The 27,483-nt window shown below is 33.5% G+C and overlaps 1 protein-coding gene across 1 annotated transcript in view; it reads left to right on the top strand.

Annotated features, from left to right (window-relative positions):
• The first annotated feature begins 1,296 nt into the window (after positions 1–1,296).
• Positions 1,297–27,483, top strand: part of LOC132546834 (furin-like protease kpc-1) — a 132,465-nt gene continuing 106,278 nt past the window's right edge. Inside the window, exon 1 of the mRNA XM_060210556.1 lies at positions 1,297–1,461. Coding sequence (XP_060066539.1) covers positions 1,297–1,461 — 165 coding nt within the window. The remainder of the gene's footprint in view (positions 1,462–27,483) is intronic.

The raw sequence follows: 27,483 nt of genomic DNA, 5'->3' as shown, positions 1-27,483 counted from the left end.
CTGTTGCTTTATTCAAAAAGGCTGAAGTATAAAACTGAAATTAAAAAAAATAAATGATGAATTGAATGCAACCAGGCTGACCAGTCGTTCACAATTTCTATATATAAAATGTTCATATTAATGAGATCTAATTGGTTTGTAGAACTATACATTGTAATCCGTCACGATAGGTTTTATCCACCACACTAGGAGTTGAACATAGAACCTCCTTAATCTAATCTGAGGCCTCGATCACATAAGGTATTGATTCTGGATAAGGATTTGCAGTTTCTTCATTTCAGGACTTTATGGTTTTGTAACAAGGTCATTAGCTTTCCTTGTTATTCAATCATTTAAACAGTTTGAAACGATACTAGACTGCTGAAAATGCCTCGAGACCCGATTGAAAGCTTTATGTTGATCTTTTGGTAAAATTGATACACTGTTGTTGTGTCACACCTATACAAACTACAAAGGCAAACTACAATTAAATACAAAGTGATACAATGTCTGTTGATGAGCGAACTTTTTCAGCCGGTTTTTCGATTAATTTTAGTGGAGGTTATCTCCCCTGCATTGTACCGCCAAGTTTCGTTAACCCAGTTGATCTCATATCACAACCTATGTCATATCCTAGAACACACTAACATTTCAAAGGAAAAGGAAAATGTTACATGAAAAAACAACTATAAGAACAAAACACTCAACCTGTTATATGTGAAGATGCAGATGAGCTCGTTGATTACAGTCAGTTGGCCTAGACAGTGGCTTCCGTACACAATCTCATTCTATATCCGGTGTTTTGCGCATGAATTATCGCATCTTTCCCAAAAGGTGTTCTCATAATAATATGCTGATCTCTGATTCCTTTTTATGTCTAAAGGAACTAACAGTTCTGTCGCAGGATAAGATATTTGTTTTAATATAGATACACTGTTCTTGTATAAAGTAAACTATCTTTTACATTAAATACAACGAAATACCGTAAAACGAAAAAGAAGAAATGAACACTTTTGAGATTACCAAATTATGTTGTGTATGCACCCCAGAGGTTACTTCCTGTACAGCGCCATCTATCTAAGAAATATAAAGCCGCACGTCAAACAAGAGGAAAGTGCCTGTCTTGGAATACACTGACGTTTGGAGGCTGATCTTGAAGAGTTTTTGCGTGTTTATCCTCAAAATGGAATATGGTTAAATTCTTTTGTGATATAAAAGGAATTATGAAGTTATGGATAGTCAGAATTCGAAAACGTTACGTATTTTGAAAAGGATGTTATAATATTTGGTGTCGTTTTATTAGATACAGCCGTGAAGATGCACGGTTATCGAAATATAATTCATCTATCAATATTTGGACTGATCTTCATAGAAATTACTCGCGGGGAGCATTACACGGATACATGGGCGGTGCACATCGAAGGAGGCGTTAAAGAAGCGAGAACTTTGGCCGAAAAACACAACTTCGTTTATTTGGGACAGGTAAGATAGATTCAGAAACAAAAACAAGATACCTCTTCGATTTCAGCTATGGTTGGTGGCATGCTCCATTGTCCTGGCTCTGGACCTAAATCAAGAAGACACCATGTCGATGTCAAACGTTACAGGGTCAGCGCACGCATACACAGCAACTGATGGTTCTGTATGTCATTTCGTATTAAAACGATCCCACTAATGTTAAATTTTTTAACACCGATCTCTGCCATAGAATTAGGTATTCTGCGATTAAAAGGCTGGCATATTTTGAAAGCGTTTTTATTTCGCCCTGGAGTTGACACAAATGTCATCTTCCAATTCAACTTAATCTTTGGTTAAATGATTGCTGATTTTCAACATGCGTAGAAAGCACAACATGTATTTTATTCAGTATTATTATTGCTTAGTTTAGTAGTACTTTTTTAAATGATCATCTAATTGGAAAATTACTAAATTATCAAAGTAGAGTAATAGAGATAATAGATTAATTGTTTTATTGTTATTGTCCTTCATTCAGACTAGGCCAGAATTTTTTTCATGAAATAGATATAATATCTTTTATCAGTGTATTTGGCCAGTTCAATCAAATAGAAAGAGATGTAATATTTCTTATCAGTTTATTTGGCTTTCAATTGAATAGTTGTTCAGGTTCCTAAGCTCACTGTTTTTTTTTTAAAATAGCAATTTAGAAATACAAATATCAGTAACAAATGATTGCTTAATTGAAAATTATAATAACAAATAATTATGGTTGTTAAAAAGTGTTTAGAGACATAGAAATACATGAGAAGCTAGAGTTATCAACAAATGACAAAGAGTAATATAAGGTGGCTGGTATGAAGGTGCTAAGATTTCACAATTTATGGATACTTGGCATGAAATCACCCCATTTGGACCACACAGTTGTACAAAGTTAGATATTGGTGATAACAAGATTTAGCAATTATACAAATCAGCCATGGCAGTTCAGAAAAGTTTCCTCTAGGGTGAAGAGGCGATGTCAACAATTATCAGCTGTAAGTTTCAAATTTCTGTTTCAATAACGCCTCTTAAAATATAACAATTTCCTCATATGATAAATGACCAAAATGCTCAAGTAGTACTGACAATGAGATAAACAAGATCTTTATAGGAGAATTCCATTCCTGTTCCAATTATTTTACTTTCAATCAATAGAAGATTAAACAATTGTTTATGAGGTAAGACCTTTTATTGAATATGCTTCTAGGATGTCGTTTTTTAAAAAGAATATAGGAAGGAATCTAGGATGTCATTGTTTTTTAAAAAGAATATAGGAAGGAAAAGTTTATTCAGTTGAAGAAAAAAATTATGACAAAGAAAAGCGAATATATTTTTGGAATATCAGTTTAGAAAATAAGAAAAATCTCTGACATAAAGCTGATCCATGCTTGCGATATATTAAAACAGTTCATTTTTAAAATTACAACAAGATAATTGAAAAAAATAAAATTTGTATTCTGTGAATTAGGTGCTTTTGGTTACATATTGGTAATCTCATTCATATAATTTTTTAAAATTGGTTATATATTGTGGAAAAGGGGTTTTAATTTTTGTAATTGTTTGACAGTAAAGCTTGTAGAATAAGTAACTTACCTTTCTCTTTAATATTTCCTTAAAACAAATTACTTTTGAAATGTGAAAAAAAAAGTTTTCTTAAGATTTAATTCTAAAATTGCATAAATTATTTTGATATTCAGCTTCACGTATTTAAAGAGTTAAATGTATATTAAGTTTACATTTATGAGACTTCATGTACAGCTACTGTAAGTATTAATGTGATCAATAATATACATGTACATGCACAAGGTACAATATAGGAAATCTTTAGTGCCACTCCTTTAACCAAATATTTTGAGACATGATATAGAACCACCCTTAGTCATGGTATATACATTATATAAACAGAGATTTTTTTAAAAAGGGTGTGGATCAATTACCTGGAAAACAGTTTTATTATACTATGAATACATATTTTCTAATTTTGTGTGTGTTGTTACTTGAGTTTCTTAGAAAAATGTTATTTCATATCCTGATAGTCATAACGTAGGATGAAACTAGTCATAGATATTATAAATAGGAACCAGGAACTACCTGCTGGAATGATTTCAGAAAACATGTTGTCTGTAGAATATGGAACAGTTGACTGCTTTTTTAAAAATACCTTTGTTTGATGATCTATTTAACAGGTGTGTTCTGTGATTACAATATCATATATACACATGTTTACTGATATTGTTGCTGTATATATATGTAACCATATAACAAATCCATAGGTACCTATGACTTACCTGTCTGCTATTCATAACTTCCATTTGTTTTGGGTGTTGATTAACTTCTTGCTACACATGTATACTCTGTTGAATAGATTATTTCTATGTGTTAATGTCTGCTAGTTCTAACTTATTTACCTGGATGCTGGCTCATACCTGTAACCTCTTCCGATCAGTATTTACTTGTAAAAAGACTATCAATATGGTAACCATGCTATACGATCATAAATCAAGGTTCTGGTTGTAATGGTCTTCCTGAGACAGGTGGTTGATCATTCTGACAGTTTGCCAATGTGTTCTGATTAGCAACTAAAATCTAATAAAACTGGGTATTTTTATCCAGTTAGTTGTCTTGAAAGTAAAGGACTGTTGTTATAGATGAACCATAGTACCTGAGATTGTAATACAAATAACTTACTTATACATATTGAAGTAAATGTACTGGTTTGGGCCTTTTGTACACAAGATTTTACACCTCACAACAAAAATGAAATTTCATGGTAATCAACAAAAAATACCGAAGTCCACAACTTTCTGCAATAGCCAAGATTCTTAGACTTAGAAAACAAGGATCTACCTTGGCAATATATATAAGGATCTATATTGATAGAATACACAAGGATCTACCTGGATAGAATAAACAAGGGTCTACCTGGATAGAATACACAAAAGTCTACCTGGAGAGAATACACAAGGGTCTGTCTACCTGGATAGAAAAAGTCCTACCTGTACAGAATACACACGGGTCTGTCTGCATAGAATACACAAGGGTCTGCCAGAATAGAATACACAAGGGTCTGTCTACCTGGATAGAATACACAAGGGTCTGTCAGGATAGAGTACACAAGGGTCTGCCGGGATGGAATACACAAGGATACACCTGGATAGAATACACAAGGGTCTGCCAGGATAGGATACACAAGGGTCTACCTGGATAGAATACACAAGGGTCTGCCAGGATGGAATACACAATGGTCTGCCTGGATGAAATACACAATGGTCTACCTGGATTGAATACACAAGGGTCTACCTGGATAGAATACACAAGGGTCTGCCAGGATAGATTACACAAGTGTCTACCTGGATAGAATACACAAGGGTCTACCTGGATAGAATACACAAGGGTCTACTGGGATAGAATACACAAGGGTCTACCTGGATAGAATACACAAGGATCTGCCGGGATAGAATACACAAGGACACACCTGGATAGAATACACAAGGGTCTGCCAGGATAGGATACACAAGGGTCTACCTGGATAGAATACACAAGGGTCTGCCAGGATGGAATACACAATGGTCTGCCTGGATGAAATACACAATGGTCTACCTGGATAGAATACACAAGGGTCTACCTGGATAGAATACACAAGGGTCTGCCGGGATAGATTACACAAGTGTCTACCTGGATAGAATACACAAGGGTCTACATGGATAGAATACACAAGGGTCTACTGGGATAGAATACACAAGGGTCTACCTTGATAGAATACACAAAAGTCTACCTGGATAGAATACACAAGGGTCTACCTGGATAGAGAAAGTCTTACCTGTACAGAATACACACGGGTCTGTTGGATAGAATACACAAGGATCTGCCGGGATAGAATACACAAGTGTCTACCTGGATAGAATACACAAGGGTCTACCTGGATAGAATACACAAGTGTCTACTGGGATAGAATACACAAGGGTCTACCTGGATAGAATACACAAGGATCTGCCAGGAAAGAATACACAAGGACACACCTGGATAGAATACACAAGGGTCTGCCACAAGGGTATACCTTGGATACACAAGGGTCTACCTGGATAGAATACACAAGGGTACACAAGGGTCTGCCGGAATAGAATACACAAGGATGCCAGGATAGAATACACAAGGGTCTGCCGGGATAGATTACACAAGTGTCTACCTGGATAGAATACACAAGGGTCTACCTGGATAGAATACACAAGGGTCTGCCGGGATAGATTACACAAGTGTCTACCTGGATAGAATACACAAGGGTCTACATGGATAGAATACACAAGGGTCTACTGGGATAGAATACACAAGGGTCTACCTTGATAGAATACACAAAAATCTACCTGGATAGAATACACAAGGGTCTACCTGGATAGAGAAAGTCTTACCTGTACAGAATACACACGGGTCTGTTGGATAGAATACACAAGGGTCTGCCGGAATAGAATACACAAGGATCTGCCGGGATAGAATACACAAGGACACACCTGGATAGAATACACAAGGGTCTGCCAGGATAGGATACACAAGGGTCTACCTGGATAGAATACACAAGGTTCTTCCAGGATGGAATACACAATGGTCTGCCTGGATGAAATACACAATGGTCTACCTGGATAGAATACACAAGGGTCTACCTGGATAGAATACACAAGGGTCTGCCGGGATAGATTACACAAGTGTCTACCTGGATAGAATACACAAGAGTCTACATGGATAGAATACACAAGGGTCTACTGGGATAGAATACACAAGGGTATACCTTGATAGAATACACAAGGGTCTACCTGGATAGAGAAAGTCTTACCTGTACAGAATAGACACAGGTCTGTTGGATAGAATACACAAGGGTCTGCCGGAATAGAATACACAAGGATCTGCCGGGATAGAATACACAAGGATCTACCTGGATAGAATACACAAGGGTCTGCAGGGATAGAATACACAAGGGTCTACCTGGATAGAATACACAAGGGTCTGCCGGGATAGATTACACAAGTGTCTACCTGGATAGAATACACAAGGGTCTACATGGATAGAATACACAAGGGTCTACTGGGATAGAATACACAAGGGTCTACCTTGATAGAGAAAGTCTTACCTGTACAGAATACACACAGGTCTGTTGGATAGAATACACAAGGGTCTGCCGGAATAGAATACACAAGGGTCTGCCGGGATAGAATACACAAGGATCTACCTGGATAGAATACACAAGGGTCTGCAGGGATAGAATACACAAGGATCTACCTGGATAGAATACACAATGATCTTCCTGGATAGAATACACAAGGGTCTGCCGGCAAAGAATACACAAGGGTCTGCTGGCAAAGAATACACCAGGGTCTGCCAGCATAGAATACACAAGGGTCTATCTCAACAGACAACAAAAGTATCTACTACGTTATACATTAGGTTATGTCAGGGTCTACCAGGGTAGATTACAAAAGATTCTAACTGTACAGAAACTGGTAGAATACAAAAGATGCTATCTGGAACAGAAAACACAGGTTTATAGGTTCTACATGTACAAGGTAAAACCTGAAGAGAACACAACAATTTCTCCTTAGTTATTTTGAAATTCTTACATAATAAATTTTCTTGAAACATATAAGATTATATGAGACATCTGACAGGTAAAGACGTGATATATGGAACTTCAACATAATGATTAAGAATTTCTATTGGCCAAATTTAGAAATTTTAGCATATTAGTCATAATTTTGTACTTGCTTAGAAAGAACCTTTATTTTAGTTTATATGATTATTTCCTGATTTGCCACAGAGTACAGTACACATAGCCTTCAGGAGTCAATATGAAGACCAGATTTTATAGCCCTTTGGGATGTGGCTACTAAAACTGCCAAGGTTGTACCACTTTTCAAATTATACTATATTTATTTCTTCAAAGAAGTACTCTTCCAGTAGACAGCTCTGCTCTCTAGTCGCCATGCCGTTACTGAAACTTCCAGTCACCATAGTAACATGATATAGATACAAGTTCCCTGGCCTTATCAGTGAAGTCTATATTTTTGGAAGAGCATCTTCTCTATATCTACATCTCCACAGCTCAATGGCTGCTTCCTAGCAATTTTAATGGTCTTTTTCAAATCTACTAAATTCAGTGAAAATGAGATATTTTTCTCGCAGAATTGTGTGTATCGATCGGTTGTGATGGTGTTTCTGTGTAGTTAAGTTTTTAAAACAAGTTGTAAGGCACATCAGTAAGCTTGTATATATATCAGTTAAGGGTATATAATGGCATGTTTTTAGAAAACATTTTCATTGATCGATCTGAGATGTAGAGTTACGATGAAGTATCCAGTAATTTTAAGTAACTAACTCATTATATAAGTTCTGTACTTAAAGGTTGTCACCTCTAAGTAAGATGTCCATTTCCAGATAGAATTGAACAAAGTACAAATTCAGTTTGCCTATACAGGTAAGAACAAAGTAAAAATTTCAATTTGTTTATATCCCTAATTGAATATACCTAATTACATAACTAATGAAGGAAATCCTTATCCAATCAAACTTGTCAGTCTGATAGATGGTATGCAAATTAGGCAGCTATACTTGAAATTCCCTAATGTTTTACACACAGCACAGTTATGATGAAAATACCATGGCTGACAGAAAATGTGTGCGAAAGAAGACTTAAAAATGTAACTGCCACAAGGAAGAGAAAACTGGATTAATTTTGCATGATGTAATAATACCATATATCTACTCTTCAAACTTATGCATAAAAGAATTGTCTAGTTGTCATGGTTGTTAACACATAATTTACGATAAAATGGAATCAAACTCATCATGTCACTAGTGTCCCACAATTTGACATATTCTCCGTTTTGTTGATGTACATTCATTTTCAAGACACATCATCACTTTTGTAAATATATCTTGAGATCACACTGTTTTCAAAAAACAATTTCCTGGTCGAGCTGGTCACTCGATCATTTAATATTGTTAATAAAACAGGAATATGTGGGAAAAGACTACAATTAATTAAATTGATCAATGAAAACCTCAATCTAGATATTGAAAAATTACACTATATTGAAATCTTTTGAAATATATTTTGTTTATCCAATGGAGTTTCTGACTCAATTTTTTTTTTTTTTTTTTTTGAAGAAAATCCAAAGAAATTGATTCTATTTCCAAATCATCCAAAATTTCATTGAATCGATGAAGAGACTTTTTAAGTTAACATTGTTATTTTGCAAAATTGGTCTTTATCTAAACATCTAAAAACTGGAGATCAAGATATATATATATATACTCTTCATACACTCCTATATGTACACAGACTTGATTTTAATACAAAGGATGCAAATCCACAGTCTGACAACATATTAAATCCCACTTTCAGTGACATCTGGATTTTTTGTATGAAGAAGTGATTTTAATGACAAGCCAATGCCAATATTGATATTTGAATTCTATAGCTACAAATGTAGTTCAAGGTCTTGTTTGTGTTTGCCTCCAGCTTGGAGGAGATATAGATGTAATTGTGTGAAATTTTTACTTGGAGTGTATCTAGTAGCATTAGTATGTCATTGAATATCAACTCAAACAAGTGCTACTTGCTAATTCTTGTGTAAATTAAATGACAAAGAGATTGATATTGTTTAGAGTGTGTTCTGTATGTTTGAGAAAAAGGTGTGCAGATGGAGGTTTAATTTTGCCTTAATCCATTTTATTTGAAATGTCCAGTGAAGTTCAGAGAAATATCAGTTTTTTACTGACTGGGATGAAATTCCATAAGTACAGCTAATATTTTGGTATCAATTCATGAAAGATACCAAAATATAAGCCACATTTGTACAAGTATATTTGATAACGTTAAATATTCTCTGTGTTTGCCAGCCACATTTTAATTACAGTATTTGGCCTAATAAGCACAACTGCTCCAATAAGAACACAAGAATTCCAAACTTTTCTGGGCAAATAGTATAAGTGCACACTCAGTTCTCATGTAAAGCCTTGGCTTTAACAAGTAGACTTCAGTTTCTCTGATCTAACATTGTAGTATCCAGTCAGTCACTGATTGTCCTCTAATTATCTTAAATCACAAGATAAGGTATATTGACCCTCTGTCTGGGACATATTGCAGATACCATAAATGCTGTAGTACCTGGGCATATTCTCTTAACACAAGAGTGTTGTTAAAAGAATTTTCCAGCTAAACATGACAAGTGTTTTTTATTTTAATCTGTACTTAAATTTTTTAACTGTAAAATTTTTAACTGTCAGCCAGAGAAATCCTAGTTAAATGTAGGAAGCACATTATCTTCAGGAATCCGGGGCTCCTAGGGTAACCTGTTATATAGTCAATTAATCCTTGGTTATTATAAATTTATGCTCATGTGTATTAAAACCTGACCCATTGATGCAGGGTGCATTGTGGTGGTTATTGTCATTGTTGTGGTGTCCTGGCAAACATCCTTGCCCATAACCATTGGATGTATGAGACCTTGATCATTAGTTGACACCAAGTCATAAACGTCACAGAGCAGTGGAACATCTAAAATTAATGGCCAAGCGTAATTGTCTTTGCCTAATTGTCAAACTATAACTTTGTAATTGCAATTATTTGTTTTTAAATATGACAGGGAATAGTGGCTTAAAGTAATATTTTCAAGGTCATTTTGATACTTTCAAAAGTATGCAATATCTGTATCTTGGGCTGTAGAGCATTGGATCTCGGGTGCAGTTTCAGATAAATATATGTGGTTTGATTTGTTCATAGGACCAAGGTGTTCATACACATTGTACACTGCATTGTGCTATTCTGGTTTGTGTCCTTGGGTTAAAACCTTACCCTTATCTCTGTAGACTGAATGAGATGTGCCTCCTACATGTTGTTCAGTGAGGTAGCCTACAGGTACTACAAGGAAACAATTAAAAGTACTTGTACGAAGTATAAAAAAATCAACCACAGCCTTAAGACAACCCACACAGGAAGTGTTTGCCAAGTGATTTTGAAATGTACACCAGAAGGAATGAATTGGGTGTGAAGCAGGCTTCTTCCACCCCATTCATGATTCAGGGGTAAAGATATTGGAATAACTTGGCAAATTATTTGCTTCATTTTCTGGCAATGTGTTTGTTACTGGGTATTTTCATTAAGACAACCATTCACCTGATTGGTCTTCCTATAGACCAACTTATAGGAAGCATCATTTAACATCTGATTTATTCTTGGTCATTTTGTAGTTGAATATCCTATGTTAAATACATCATTACTGACAACATCAGTTTTTATTTTCTGGCATGGCCCTAATGACCTTTTATGTGTTGACAGGCTGTTAAAAATGTAATAATAATAATAATAGTAAAAATGATAATTTTCTGGCAAATGTAAGCTTTGTTAAATTCACTTTGTATGTATTCCATTAAATCTCTCAAACAAATGATTTTACCCCAATTCTTCTTATTATATTTTCTTCATTTGTTTTCTATCATTAAGGTTTTCAACACTTTTTATCCAAAATTGTATGGTGGATTGTCACCAGAATGTGACAGATTATTTATCCATTTTCTGATTTGGCAAGCTAGCTGCCATGTTCCTGATTAGCTAATACCTTTTCATCCGTAACTTTTGTTCTAGCGCAATTGACATGCAAATTAGTGGAAATGATAACTCACAAAGATGACATTATCACCAAAATGGCTGTCAAATGGAGTCTTCTGATTGGTCAAAATGTACAAAAGACATACAAGTCTACAGCATCTTTTACTACAAATTAAGTGTTAGATACAGTAGAGCCAAACAATAAATAAGACTGCATCATGCTCCTATTCCACACTTCTAGGACTCATCAGTGACAATAAGGGCCTGAATTTTAAAGCCTATGAGGAAAGTGAGGAAATTCAAAAGTGATTAAAAGAAATGTAAATATTGCCCAATTTCAATGGTTATGAAGGTGTACAATGACATCTGCAACATGATGGCAACATTTGTTTTTTATTGGTTGAAATAGCCAAACAGGGGGTTAGGCAAAAGTTTCGTTTTTATAGGTATACATCAGGGTTCCCTGCCAATGTCAAGTTTCTTGTTTAAAATTTTTTAAAGGTGTATGGCAGCCAGACTTTCCTTCCCTATGTTCAAGTAATTTGATAAGCATCATTCACAACTGAAAGGGTAGACTTGGGGACTTGTATCTTGTTGATACACCTATATAGACATGTTTATATGCACTTAAGAACAAACACAACTTCTACAACCCTGTGTTTAATTAAACAAATGTAGGGGATACTTTTATGATACAGAGTAAATCAAATATTTCCACTTGAGGGATTTCTAATTCATTCTAGGTCTGGGTACACATACTTATAGCTACGGTATATATGTTCTGTGAATGCAAGAAAAATACATCTTGCAACAATCTTTGTAAGAGAAAACAAAAAATACAGCAAAAAAAAACTAGTTCAATCACCACCCTAAACTATTTCTTTGAAGTTCATATTTTCAATGAGAGTTTATGAAAAGAAAATATATATATACATCCTCCAGCTGTAAAGAAGAGTATGATTTTAAAATTTCATTAAAACACACAGTACCTGTAATTTCTGTTGATTATGTAAAATAAACAGTTATTAGAGTGTGTTTGCATTGTTGGCAATGCATGTTAACTGTGCAGTGTCTCATTTGAACCTTCACTTACTTACAATACTGTATTTGCATTGTTGTAAAATGTGAAACCAGACTGAAGTAGATCTCTTGAGATAAACGGTTTCAGAGCTTACAGTAAAATTTGGCACGATGTACATGTCCTGTTGTCTATTACATGGCTAATGTATTAGGATTCTTTGAATACTTGCAAAATATGTACTTCAGCAACAAAATATGTACTTCAGCAACAAAGACACAGAATATGTCCAATACAAAGCACAATCAAGAAATCATGTTTGGTTAAAAGATACGAAAAAAAAATATGTCTTGTGGTGTGACAGTGTCTCCAGCAATTTTGGGCCTATTTCATATTGGAAATCATGTCTATATTTGCTGTTCAAACCTAATTTGAAGCAACACGTTAATAATTGACAAACCCGAGACAAATTCAATGAATTTGAGCAAGGAAGGACGTAATTATGAAACTGGTGACTTATTCACTGAACACCTTACAAAAGGCCTGTCACATGCCATCCAGAGCATCAGAGATAAAGTATGTGCACAAGGACACAACCATCACTGCAAAATCCCATTTCTCAGTTTCCATAGAAATACATTAGTAAAGGACCATTGAACCACACAGATTTGATCTTCTGGCAATGCTATCATGGCCCTGTTGTTGCAGAGGGCAAGTGGGAGGCTTTAAGATCTGTTTTTAATTCCAATATAGACATTGTTCTACATAAGGTAGGTCTTGTATCAAAAGTAATGACAGCTGTACTTGCAGTAACCCTGTATAAACAATTAGGAAAGTTGCAGATACATCTTGATCCTGTGTACAGACTTTGGCATCCAAGTATCAAGCTTCCTTATAATTATTGGAAAGAGTGATTACTTGTTGTTTCATTAAGAAGGCATATTGCAGGTCATTTGTATAGCAAAGGCCTGAATAATTCAATTTGTATTGTCTTCATGCTAACATGTATCAATATTTCATCCTTTATATCCAATTGGTTGATTCCAGGAAGACTTATCTTGTGTTACACACCTCCCATGTGGGCATGCATATTATATGATGGGCATGGAGTGAGATTGGTAAATATTGTAGGTCTTGGTCACTTGAAGGACCTCTCTATGCTGTCTTAGAAATCAGCATGTTAGGTGTGTATTTTCATGCTTTGTCCTTATATTTCAGTATTGAGAATGTATCTCAATATGGTTATGTTGGTACCAAAAAAGAAAGAATTTATTGATATTAAATACAAGATGTTTATGAGTTTTGATATTAATGAGAGCTATGAATTTCTTTTTTGTGGTTAAAAAATACACATTGTCAATATCCCGTACTAAAAAGATTGTATGTTACAATATGATATCATGTCTACTTTAACAATTTCAATGCACCATTCAGTACATAAAAAAACATAAGAGATATGATGAGATATAGTGATCTTGTAATGCTATGTAAGCAGTCAATTTTGTTTTTAAAAAACACTTACAAGAAGATATTTCTTTATATGTAACATTGTAGAGCATAATCATTTTGTCATATTTTTCTTCTTTAAGTTAGGTCTGTACAACATCTGCTAGGGCTGTACTTGCTACATCTGTGTGTCGCGAGAGGCTGCCAAAAGTTCTTCTTTCATATTGACTCAATGGTGATGGGTTTATTGTAACAAGTGGTTGACTATTGGTTGATAAGGAGGATCCAATGTAATGATGGGAAGAAAGAGTTTATGACTGCAACAGGTTGATCTTAGCAAAACACTCACGGAAATCCCAAAGGGTAACAAATAGAACTGAAGGCCTGAAATAGTACAAGCTGATATAAAAGAAAGAGCTAGGTGATATATGTACCTATTAGAGGTAGGTCTAGCTAGTTTTATATACATAAATTTAGATATATTGTTAGAAGACCATCTTTACATTGCATATTACAATATGATATTGGTCATGGTTAAGAAAATGTTTAGGAACAGTTTGCAGGGTAATTCAGTGAAGGAAGCTTTAGTTGATATGATACACATTTACCTTCGTGACCTCTTTGATCTGAAGACAAAATCTAAAGCATTTCTTATTACTTTTATACTTGCAATAAAACAGCATATTTCTCATTTCAGATTGTGTAATGTTTTAAAACTGTATGCATTGAATGGGTAATTTCAATAACTTTCATCATTCATTCAGAAGTTAACATCAGAAAAAAAACCTTTTATTAAACAGATATTCCACTATCAGGTAATAGTAAATGTATTTAAAGACTTGTAATGAGGTGCTATAAAAATGACTAATTGCCTACTTTGTGATGGATTTTCAGAACCTTTATCTTCCAATCTTATCAAAACTGGTGAATGAGGAAAGGTAGGATGAGTAGATGGTGATTGTTTTAATGGCTGATAGCCAATTCTAAACTGATCCTCTCCTTTATGTTGTTTTGATATATCTTCTTGGAATGTTCAAGTTCCCTGTGGGAAATACAACTGATAAATCAATACAGGCATTTAGAATTTCTTTGAGAATGATTTCATACTTATGGTAAACCAGAAAAATTCAGTCATGCGTTTTCAGAAAGTCTCAACAAGATGCATTGCTGTGTTGGTGATTTGATGGAAATTTCACATATGAAACTGAGCATTTAATATAGTGAGAATTGGATATCTTGTAAGTTATTAAAAACATTGAATTATTGGTATGTTTTAAACTCATTGCCAGTCTTGAGTACAGGCTTTTGGTAATATATGTTACAATACATACAAATGTTAAGGAGTTCACATTGTGCATACATACAAAACTACTACTGAGTCTTGCCCTCACAGAACAGCAGGGGGACAAACATGTAGACAATCAATACTAGCTCAATCCTCAGTATACATATACTGTAGATATCTCACTGGACCTCATACATCTAATTAGCTCCACACATATAAGGCTTCGACCTTTGACATCCAGCAAATGAATATTATCCTATTGATTATATGTTTACACTGGATGGTTTTAAATTAGAATTATGTAGGGTTGTGTAAAGAAATCCTTCATCATGAGTGCTCATAAGGATTTTTCAGAGTTTCAAAATGTAGATGGAACTGATATCTAATGAATAACAGAAGGAACGTAATTCCACCAGACATGATAAAATGTTTAATTGTTTTGTTATTTTAAACTTTATTCTTGCTAAAAAGACTGTTCAAATTCTCAGAATAGAATGGTAGAATAAACTCTATGTTCTAGATTAGTGGTCATGTGGTTTTCCATATCCAATCGCCATAAATCTTGAAAATCAACAATATACCAATTATGTTACTTTAAACATACAAGTAAATCCTGCAATTGTGAGACATATGTTGTCTTAGGGGGTGTTGAATGCCTTCCCTGTCTATTTTCTATGCGAGTTATTCTTACTGCATTTGTGAATATTTGTGGTCTTTTCTCATACATCCTCCTGGTTTATGGTAAAGATATTTTTTGGCAGAGTTGTTTAGTTTTCCATTATTTTGGAAGATGAAAGAAAGTTGTGAAAATTAGACACCTTGAAAATGAATCGGAGAATATCATAATTCAGATGATGACTTGCTTAAAAAAAATCTGTTTTGCTGAAAGATTTTGGTAAAACTGCCAAAATTTGAACCATTGAAGATGACAGTTTTGATGTGTAGTCATGGGAACCATACAATATTACAATACAGTGCTCCCTTGAAATAATCCATAGAGTCTTTAACTATTTGTGACACAGATTGTGGTCATCAATAATCCACAGCGTTTACAAGGCCACATGTCCTTGAAGTTGAACAACACTGATTAAACAAAATTAACCACAGATTTCTGGCATTTTAAGGCCAAACCAGCCAAGGCCAAATTAAAAGTTAACTAATCAACTTAGACTATGTCATTTCTCCAGTTATGATATTTATTTATTATTTTGAGTTTTCACTTTCAGTTTATAGAACACTGTAATTGACCTAGCTGAAACTTGGCTGGATGTAATTGAAGATCACCTTGTCATTGACATTGTTGAAATTTGTGTCTTTCAACCAAAAGAAATTGACTTTTCTATTTAATTGTGTTTGTGATATAACCGTTTTACAGTTGTCCTTTGAATGAATTTGAATTGCTTCTTCTTAACCATCTATGCCTATCGGATATCAAAATATCATAACAAGACAACATTAGGGCGCCTCATGACTTCAATTGCTAGATTAATTTGCTTCAAGTTTGGGATTAGTTGACAGTGAACAGACTTAAATACTTTCGCGGAGTTTATGCATCTATGATACAAGTTTAGCTGCAGTAGCTACAATAACATTTAAAATGATAGGTTTGAGTCTGTATCTATTGAAATAGTATGATAAAAGCTTTACCTGTGTCCTGTGGTAAATTCTATTTACCTTTTGTTATATAAACATCCAGGTAACACAAATCTTTGATATGTTCAGGGTGGTCATATATCAAATTAACAGATCTTCTCACAATAAGTACCTTGATTTCTTTATAAGTAGTCACAGCAAATCATATGAGATCGTGATTGTTACAGGAGTAACAAAAACGAGAAGGTGACACTGAATTACATAATGGTCATACTGTGGGAACAGGTAACCTATAATTGTGGTTCCTCAGCCTCACTTACACGGTTTACAGATACAACCAGTATTTGTTGTTGTTAAACAAAACATGTCCTGTGTAACATAGCAGGGTATGCACTTGTGGTGTCTGTGCCATCTATCTGAATGGAAGGTGTGCGAAACTCTACTAGAATACAAGGTGTAAGAGGTGCTTTCTGAGATATAGATTGAATCAACTTTGTTTACTTTTGTTTAGCTGTATATCCATATTTGGTTGTCTTTTTACTGATAATGAATGTCCGTGTATTAGAATTAAGTGTTTCTCAATGGTGTTTAAAACAATTCGATGTTTGAATTGAGACTCTATTCACAGTGTTTGATATAGTATTTTTGCACTTGATTTTTAATTAGCTGCTACCAAAACAGTTATTGAATTATGGTGTAATCATACAATTCAATATACTTTAACAGAATTCAACTTTGGCCAAGGTATTGGTATCCCCAACATTCAAAATGTTCAACCTCATTCTATTCTAGTCTACATTGATGTATATTTATGTAGTTATCTGTCCTGAGAACATTCAAAATGTTCAACCTCATTCTATTCTAGTCTACATTGATGTATATTTATGTAGTTATCTGTCCTTAGAACATTCAAAATGTTCAACCTCATTCTATTTTAGTCTACATTGATGTATATTTATGTAGTTATCTGTCCTTAGAACATTCAAAGTGTTCAACCTCATTCTATTTTAGTCTACATTGATGAATATATATGTAGTTATCTGTCATGTCTTTAACATTTTCTAGTTATTATACAATGTGTAAACTAGGAGTGAGAACTTATTACCCGATGCACCAGTAAACTTTGGATCCTTTTAAAACATGGTGTCAAGACACAGCATGAATCCTTTGAAGGAAATCATTTTATTATTTCCCTGTGGAGGTTTGCTTTCGTTGATGGTTTTGTCAGTTGTTTCAAAAGAAATATCTGGAAGATCCAGCAGGGATTTAAAAAGTATTAAACTTGCTTAACATAACTGGTTACAGTACCAGTGTATGATCATATAGTGAGCAATCGGACCAAAAATGGATTTGATATTCACAAACATATTAATGTTTCCTTTGATGCCCTTTTTGTCCTTGATGCAGTTTCAAATTCTATGCAGGATAGACATGATGTGCAACCAAAAAAAAAATAAATTTGTGTATGATCTTTACAAAGAAAGAAATGATGACCTTACACCAGTATTTTCAAGAACATGGTGTTAGTGACAGCATAAATGTAAGGTTATATATTTGGACTTAAAAACCAAGCTGGACAAACAACCTTACTGCTTATAGCCTTAATGTTGAAACCTTACTGCTTATAGCCTTAATGTTGAAACCTTACTGCTTATAGCTTTAATGTTGTAACCTTACTGCTTATAGCCTTAATGTTGTAACCTTACTGCTTATATCCTTAATGTTGAAACCTTACTGCTTATAGCCTTAATGTTGAAACCTTACTGCTTATAGCCTTAATGTTGAAACCTTACTGCTTATAGCCTTAATGTTGAAACCTTATAATAGTGAATGTTGAAACCTTGTAATAGTATATGTTGAAACCTTACAGTAGTGAATGTTGAAACCTTATAATAGTAAATGTTGAAACCTTATAATAGTAAATGTTGAAACCTTATAATAGTAAATTTTGAAACCTTACAGTAGTAAATGTTGAAACCTTATAATAGTAAATGTTGAAACCTTATAATAGTAAATGTTGTAACCTTACAGTAATGAATGTTGAAACCTTATAATAGTAAATGTTGAAACCTTATAGTATTGAATGTTGTAACCTTACAGTAGTGAATGTTGAAGCCTTACAATAGTGAATGTTGAAACCTTATAATATTGAATGTTGTAACCTTACAGTAGTGAATGTTGAAACCTTACAATAGTGAATGTTGAAACCTTATAATAGTAAATGTTGAAACCTTACAGTAATGAATGTTGAAACCTTATAATAGTAAATGTTGAAACCTTATAATAGTGAATGTTGAAACCTCAGTAGTGAATGTTGAAACCTTATAATAGTAAATGTTGAAACCTTATAATAGCAAATGTTGAAACCTTATAATAATAAATGTTGAAACCTTATAATAGTCAATGTTGAAACCTTATAATAGTGAATGTTGAAACCTCAGTAGTGAATGTTGAAACCTTATAATAGTGAATGTTGAAACCTCAGTAGTGAATGTTGAAACCTTATAATAGTAAATGTTGAAACCTTATAATAGCAAATGTTGAAACCTTATAATAATAAATGTTGAAACCTTATAATAGTGAATGTTGAAACCTCAGTAGTGAATGTTGAAACCTTATAATTGTAAATGTTGAAACCTTATAATAGTAAATGTTGAAACCTTATAATAATAAATGTTGAAACCTTATAATAGTGAATGTTGAAACCTTATAATAGTAAATGTTGAAACCTTATAATAGTAAATGTTGAAACCTTATAATAGTGAATGTAGAAACCTCAGTAGTGAATGTTGAAACCTTATAATAGTAAATGTTGAAACCTTATAATAATAAATGTTGAAACCTTATAATAGTAAATGTTGAAACCTTATAATAGTGAATGTAGAAACCTTATAATAGTGAATGTTGAAACCTCATAATAGTAAATGTTGAAACCTTATAATAGTGAATGTAGAAACCTTATAATAGTGAATGTTGAAACCTCATAATAGTAAATGGTGAAACCTTATAATAGTAAATGTTGAAACCTTATAATAGTGAATGTTGAAACCTCATAATAGTAAATGTTGAAACCTTATAATAGTGAATGTAGAAACCTTATAATAGTGAATGTAGAAACCTTATAATAGTGAATGTTGAAACCTTATAATAGTGAATGTTGAAACCTTATAATAGTGAATGTTGAAACCTCATAATAGTAAATGTTGAAACCTTATAATAGTAAATGTTGAAACCTTACAGTAATGAATGTTGAAACCTTATAATAGTAAATGTTGAAACCTTATAATAGTGAATGTTGAAACCTCAGTAGTGAATGTTGAAACCTTATAATAGTAAATGTTGAAACCTTATAATAGCAAATGTTGAAACAATGTTGAAACCTTACAGTAATGAATGTTGAAACCTTATAATAGTAAATGTTGAAACCTTATAATAGTGAATGTTGAAACCTCAGTAGTGAATGTTGAAACCTTATAATAGTAAATGTTGAAACCTTATAATAGCAAATGTTGAAACCTTATAATAATAAATGTTGAAACCTTATAATAGTAAATGTTGAAACCTTATAATAGTGAATGTTGAAACCTCAGTAGTGAATGTTGAAACCTTATAATAGTGAATGTTGAAACCTCAGTAGTGAATGTTGAAACCTTATAATAGTAAATGTTGAAACCTTATAATAGCAAATGTTGAAACCTTATAATAATAAATGTTGAAACCTTATAATAGTGAATGTTGAAACCTCAGTAGTGAATGTTGAAACCTTATAATTGTAAATGTTGAAACCTTATAATAGTAAATGTTGAAACCTTATAATAGTAAATGTTGAAACCTTATAATAATAAATGTTGAAACCTTATAATAGTGAATGTTGAAACCTTATAATAGTAAATGTTGAAACCTTATAATAGTAAATGTTGAAACCTTATAATAGTGAATGTAGAAACCTCAGTAGTGAATGTTGAAACCTTATAATAGTAAATGTTGAAACCTTATAATAATAAATGTTGAAACCTTATAATAGTAAATGTTGAAACCTTATAATAGTGAATGTAGAAACCTTATAATAGTGAATGTTGAAACCTCATAATAGTAAATGTTGAAACCTTATAATAGTGAATGTAGAAACCTTATAATAGTGAATGTTGAAACCTCATAATAGTAAATGTTGAAACCTTATAATAGTGAATGTCCAAACCTTAGACAATCATGAACACATAAATGTTGGATGATGACATTTTCACCAATGCAATAACGTCTTGCTGTACATGACGTTGTTGACAACTTTGTATGAACTTTCATAGTATGGTTTGGAACTTAAAACCAAACAAGACAACTATTCTCACAACTACATATATGTTGAAATCTTACAAAAGTGAAAACCAGTCTAAACGACGGATGTCATGGTCAAGATGATCTCTACTAGTTAATCATATGTGCAAATAACACAATTGTCTCATCTTTGATACCAATACTGTTTTGTATGTGTAAAATTATATTATAAAAGGATGCAAATTATTACATAATTTAATGAACATTTACAGGGTTACACAACCAAAGCTCCAGAGAGATAAGGGAGGGATATTGCATTGTGATAATGGGTCAAAAAAGACAATGGAAAAACTAGTGAGGCATAGAAAAAATATTTTATTGAGTTAAATAATGCATCGTTAATCATATGGTCCATTAATTCTAAATCGGTGATAACATGCACGCGAGCTGTATTGAGTTAACTTACAAACACAACTTATGGATTTTTTCGGTTGAATAGAGTATAGTGTATGCGAAAAGACTGATGTGTCAGCAGAACTTCAGAAGCAGATTATTAAGGAAGACATTAGGAGAATGGATTTTTATTTTTCCCCATGGTGCTGTGTCGATGCAGAAGATGAAAATTGTATGCATGATATTGAGATGGACCAGAGAAGGCAGGGGATATTTGTCTACATCAATATGTTATTGTAGTTAAGGAAATAGAAATACATCTCTGACCATATAAATTCCAATGATATATAACACAATGCTGACTATGTTCATTTTGTTGTTTACGAGTTATGTCGTAACTTTGTGAACATCTTCAGTGACACATAATGGTCCTTTACAAAAGGCAAATTAAATCACCAATACTGCATGCTGATATTGACAAGTTTGATTTGTTTGCTTACACTATCATGATAAAACTGTTCTTCTGTTTGTCTCTAAATTTGCTGTGGAATTGATTGAAGACTGATTCTACAATTCCCATATAACATTAATGGATGATGCTAATAAACAATTTATGTGTTAAATTACTGGATAGTGTCTCTGTAATTCATTTCTCATGCACACCTTCCAGCTGTGTTTCCTTCCATGTTCTCCAGTCTTAATTGATGAGGTTTATTGGTATTTTAGCTACCTAATTAAATTTGGCTCTATTTTGCCCCCCTATGGTGTAGGATCTAGAGTATTCAGTGTTTATTTCTGAAGTGTACATTCTTATGACATGGCAGTTGTTTGTTATTATAGTGTCAGCTAGCAGTTCATGGATACAGTGCATTAATGAGGATAAGCCAATTAAGACAGTTGCATGAGACACATCTGGTGTTTCATTGATAATGTCATACATGCTAGTCTTGAGATCTTTTCCTTTTAAGATCCTAACTTTTTAAATGTGGCCAATTATTTCTAATATGAATTTCGATATTACCATAAAAATTGCATTCTTCAACACAGAAAGCTCTTTAGAGACTATTTCTTTCTAACATACATGTACAAAGTTGATTTGTTGTTGAATAAGCAATTGCAATTAGTGTCATTAACATATGGTATCTTGAATATTCATATCAGAGTTGTTGAAATGTTTGGGAGTAAAATATTGTTAGTTACTAATTAATGTTTTATTAAGAATTTTGCTTACTATTTCTTTTGTGAGTTTACAAAAAACTTTCTTATGTATTTGTTGTAATCTAATTTCATAAAATGGTGATGGTTCATGATTTGCTGTGATAAATATATATATTTGATACAAAGGTTTTATTTAAGTAAGACCTGTTATAATGAACTGCAGTCCAGCTGTATGTTATGTTCCAAGCTGCCAATGCAGGCCTTTGTACTCTGCAGTGTCAGGTGGTACTCTAATTCTGCAAGTCATGCGCTTAGTTTACTACTGATTATCCTGACACAAATTTTACATCAAACAGTTTTTCTGACTTATGGGTAGGGTGTGCTATGTATACTTAAAATGACGTAAGTAATGTAATGCAATAATTTTTTTCTTTCAGTTAAACATTTTTATCGCAAAGTTTTAATCCTGAACAGTATTAGAATAAAGAAATATTATGCAATGGTCATTACGGCAATATATTTAAGTTAGACATACAGCTTGGATGATCAAATTCAAACAATATACGGTCAGTAATCAAAAGAAAAGTTTATGTCAGAAATGGTGACGAGAAGACTCCCATTTGAAAATCACACAAACCAGAAGACATTATGGAGAAGGAGGTGGCATCATCGTGATCAAATACACACGTAACTAACAACATTGAGATATCACACAGATAGTCCTGCAGTACTGAACATGTGAGGGATGTGATGACATACCCATAAGCAGATCACAGATCGCAGGATGGTTTATGATGGAGGAAGTAACACCATGTGTATTGATCTTTGATGGTGGAGGAAGTGACATCATATGTATTGATCCTTGATGGTTGAGGAAGTGACATCATATGCATTGTTACAGGAACTGATGATGGAGGAAGTGACATCATATGTATTGTTACAGGAACTGATGATGGAGGAAGTGACATCATATGTATTGTTACAGGAACTGATGATGGAGGAAGTGACATCATATGTATTGATCCTTGATGGTTGAGGAAGTGACATCATATGTATTGTTACAGGAACTGATGATGGAGGAAGTGACATCCTATATATTGTTAAGGACCTGATAGTTGAGGAAGTGACATCATATGTATTGATCCTTGATGGTTGAGGAAGTGACATCATATGTATTGTTACAGGAACTGATGATGGAGGAAGTGACATCATATGTATTGTTACAGGAACTGATGATGGAGGAAGTGACATCATATATATTGTTAAGGACCTGATAGTTGAGGAAGTGACATCATATGTGTTGTTACAGGAACTGATGATGGAGGAAGTGACATCATATGTATTGTTACAGGACCTGATGATTGAGAAAAGGACATCATATGTATTGTTACATATTTTGCTGGTCAAGGAAGTAAGAACAAATAGATTTGTGTCTGATGGAGAGGAAAGATATAATCATCAGCTGTTTGATCTTGACCAGAACTCAACAACTACCACTTTATCACTTGGCAAACACATGGTTTCATGCAAATAACCTGCATATGTGCAGTCACATACAAATGGAACCCTTATGTGAAATCCACTTGGGAGCAGTCACTGTCTTCAGTCTGTCCTGGCTAATGCCTCACTGCTGATGATTGTGAGTGTCAAACTAGGCATTCCAGAAGTGACAAGTTCAGACATGACTTTATACTCTGGTGCCAAATGAGTCTACACAACCAGTGGCTAATCATAAGAAAAGTCTCTCCTTCATGATTTTTTTTTCATGTTTTGAATAGAATAGAATTGTGAATGTGTTCAAAACCTCTTGTTCAGGTTGTTGAATAAAAAATGAATAAATACTGTTGTTTAATGCTTCTATTTCATTACCCATTGAATTCAACAGTCAAACTGATAGACCCGCTCAGAACCAATGTAATGTAAATACTTTTAAGTCTGATACAAAACATCAAAGTTCCTATAATTTTACTATTTTAAAACTAATGTAATAAAGGGTTGTTCTTAGACAATAGTGCCAGTGTAATGCTGATTCATTGGTTCTCATATCTTGCCTTGATTCAGTACCTGATGGTCGGAGTCTTTCATGGACCAAATTCAGTCATAGAAACTTTGAAATTTTCTGATCAATTCCTTTTATGTTCCAGGCATTGCTAAGAGGAATTGTGCTACTCCAAATTTGGTGGATATCATGCAAGGATGATAATTTAGCAAGAATATTTCAATGAAAAACATCAAACCTATAAAGATGTAAAACTAAGTGGCTCTGTTGGTTTGGTTGATATGTAACATGGAGCTTTTGCATGCAGGGAGTCTATAATAGTGTGGAAGTATAGCCCTGCCTCATAAGGGGCCTGATAGGATGGGGTTCTGTCTATTAATCAATAGACGATCTAATTATCTTACCCATACAATCATACTACACATTTCCATGCTGTAATGGGCATGTAATACTCTATAAAACAAAATGTTTCCTTTTTTCTTTTTTTAGATTTTCAAACTTCTTGGTAGATATAAGGAGATGTGTGTGTTTACTGATAAATATCTGGACCTTAGATTATAATAATTGCAATCCTTTTTTTTTTTTTTTTAAATTAACATTGCTGCTCCACTGCGGCCTCAAAAAATGTGAAAATGAAGTATTGCATCATAAAGTTTTTACATCACTGAGTATTTTTAAAGTGCAATATTTAGACATTTTATTTAAAAAATAAGTGGTAAAACATGTAGAGTAGAACTGACTCTTCATATTTCTATTTAATACCTGTATGCATTCCTCTCAAAAAAAATCAGATTTAACATGGGGAATATCTGCACCAAAAACTAAAAACAGTTTCTGTAGGAAAGATGTAGGGCATGTATCGACCCTGCGCCTACCGTTGCTACAGTCTCTTTTAGATAGCATATTTACATGGAGCCAGCAGGATTGTTTTTGGGAAAAGACATGAACATCTATATCTGTGAGATTCATGCCAGATAGTATACAATTTACCACTTGTGTTTCTCTGGGATTTGTTTTAATGTGGTTAGTTTTCTTCTGAAATTTTCCTATACCCAATTTCTAACGTTGTGTGACTTTTTAAAACTGTTGCAGGTTAGGTTGGTACATTTGTACAGAAGAAGATTAAAGAAGTGAGCCGAGAGTTTGATTACTTATAAAAAAGATAAACCCCACTTCAGAAGTTGTAATATATTACACTGTTTTAATAACAGAAATTTAGCATAGAAAGACAATTTAATTGCAATTAGTGGCGTAGTCATCGTTGATTGGTATAGATATATAACCAAAGCCTTAAGAATTCATACAGCTTACATGGTATTCATGTTTTATAAAATTCATTCAGTGTTGATAGTACCTGGGCTTACAGCATGATGTCTTGATACCTGTACTGTAAATAGTGCCTCGAGATATAGAAGTTGGAGTAGGTGATGAAGACATAGGTGGGTGGATACTAGAATGTGTACCTATATAATCGGCTCACATGTAAACCATTTTGTAGTTGATCACCACCGTTTTAAAACATGCAGTTCATGTAGGATACTCCTACACAAACACAAGCCCTCACACACATATAAGTGTCTTATATATACTTGTACAGTGTACTGTATACAGGGAATGTTATAATATAAACTTTATTTATTTTACAACAATTGCGAAACAAGTTATGTCAACTTATACTAATCACTCTTGTTGGCCCGGATGTAAGCGCGCGAGGGGTCTTATTGTGGGAGGAAACCGGAGTACCCGGGGAAAACCCACGTGGTCGGGTAGGTGACCCCTTACCTTTTCACGTCCGTTCCGGGAATCGAACCCCGGTCAGCTAGGTGAAAGACGAGTGTGTTACCACTACGCCACCCGACCACCCAGGGAATGTTACTTTTACCAGTCCATGAAAATATTTCACTTCACCTAGAGTTAAATTAGCTGTAAAAGCATGACATATATTTCAGCATTCATTTTTAACCAAAGTTGCAGTTTTATTTTGACCTTATTGACAAAAGGGTAAAATGGATGATTGTTAAACTGCAGAGACCTTTTCCCCATATCTATACAGTCATCGAAAATATTCTTTTTACGTTATTTTTTTGTATATTTTTGTACTACACATGGTTTGTTAATATAACTTTTTGTGTGGTCCAAGTTAATTCTTAAAAAAGATCTACGTTTTTAGATATTTTGAATCAATCAATAATTAAGATTTTCTATTTCATGGAAGTGTACACAAAGGATTTCAATGTCTATTAGGGTTCTCTTGTAAAATATCTTGGTGCCTGAAAAAGACCCAGGTACAATGTTTAAGAAATTGTTAGCATAGGGACCATCTGTTGGTGCCATTACTGGCTAGTTCTAGATATAGTGGAGTGGTTTGTATATTTGTGGCAAGTAGATGTACATACATATTTTACCAGAGAAACAATTGATGGAGTAAATTGGTAAAAGAAACCATTCAACAGAATTCTTTAGGGTATTGTGTGCTTCTCCTAATTTCTGAATAACAGGAAGATGTCTTGAAAATTCCAGATCCTGGAAAATGTATTTTGGAAGAGTAATTAAATATTGATTACCTTGTATTGTTTGTTTCTCCTTAAAAGCTCTGAGGAACTGTTACCCATTTTGAATGCTACAGTAAGAAATTCATTTGCTTCCAATACAGTTCTAAAATAATGAATTAAGAATTACAAAAGGAAAAAAATGCACTTGTCTTTGAAACCAAACTGTTGTTGGATACATAATATGAGCTTACACTTGAATTCAATGAGAAAAATGAATTTTAGCCATATTTTTGTCTTTTACATTTATCTGACTAAGGTAGAGATATTTTAAAAATCCAGACCAGTATTAGAAATATTTGGTGGATTTAGAGATAGGTTGTCTTATTGAAATATTATGTACTGTAGAATATGCTATTATCAGGGGATAAAGACCTGACTGACAAGGTATTAAATAAAGATGGGCTGTCTACAATCTGACAACTGTGTTTACATAGACAACTGACACAAAAAAGGCCCTGTTTATCACACATGTTGATTTGAACTAGATTTGAAAAATGGTGAAAACCAGAACTTCAGTCCAATCCAAACAAAAACATGTAGATCTACTTGGTATACAAGGAAAGACAGCAGGCTTCAGTAGGCATACACTAACAAGTGGTTTAGCCTTTCTGTTGTAGTACAGGGGACCTATAACTATTGTCTCAAATATTGTATTGGTCCATCAGAACCAAGCATGATCATGCATATATAGTGGCT

This window comes from Ylistrum balloti, unplaced genomic scaffold (genome assembly GCF_031769215.1).
Source record: "Ylistrum balloti isolate Yb309-2 unplaced genomic scaffold, AGI_CSIRO_Ybal_v1 Utg369916, whole genome shotgun sequence".
Classification (NCBI taxonomy): domain Eukaryota; kingdom Metazoa; phylum Mollusca; class Bivalvia; order Pectinida; family Pectinidae; genus Ylistrum; species Ylistrum balloti.
The sequence above is the reverse complement of the archived record's forward strand: the minus strand, read 5'-3'. Positions and strand labels throughout refer to the sequence as shown.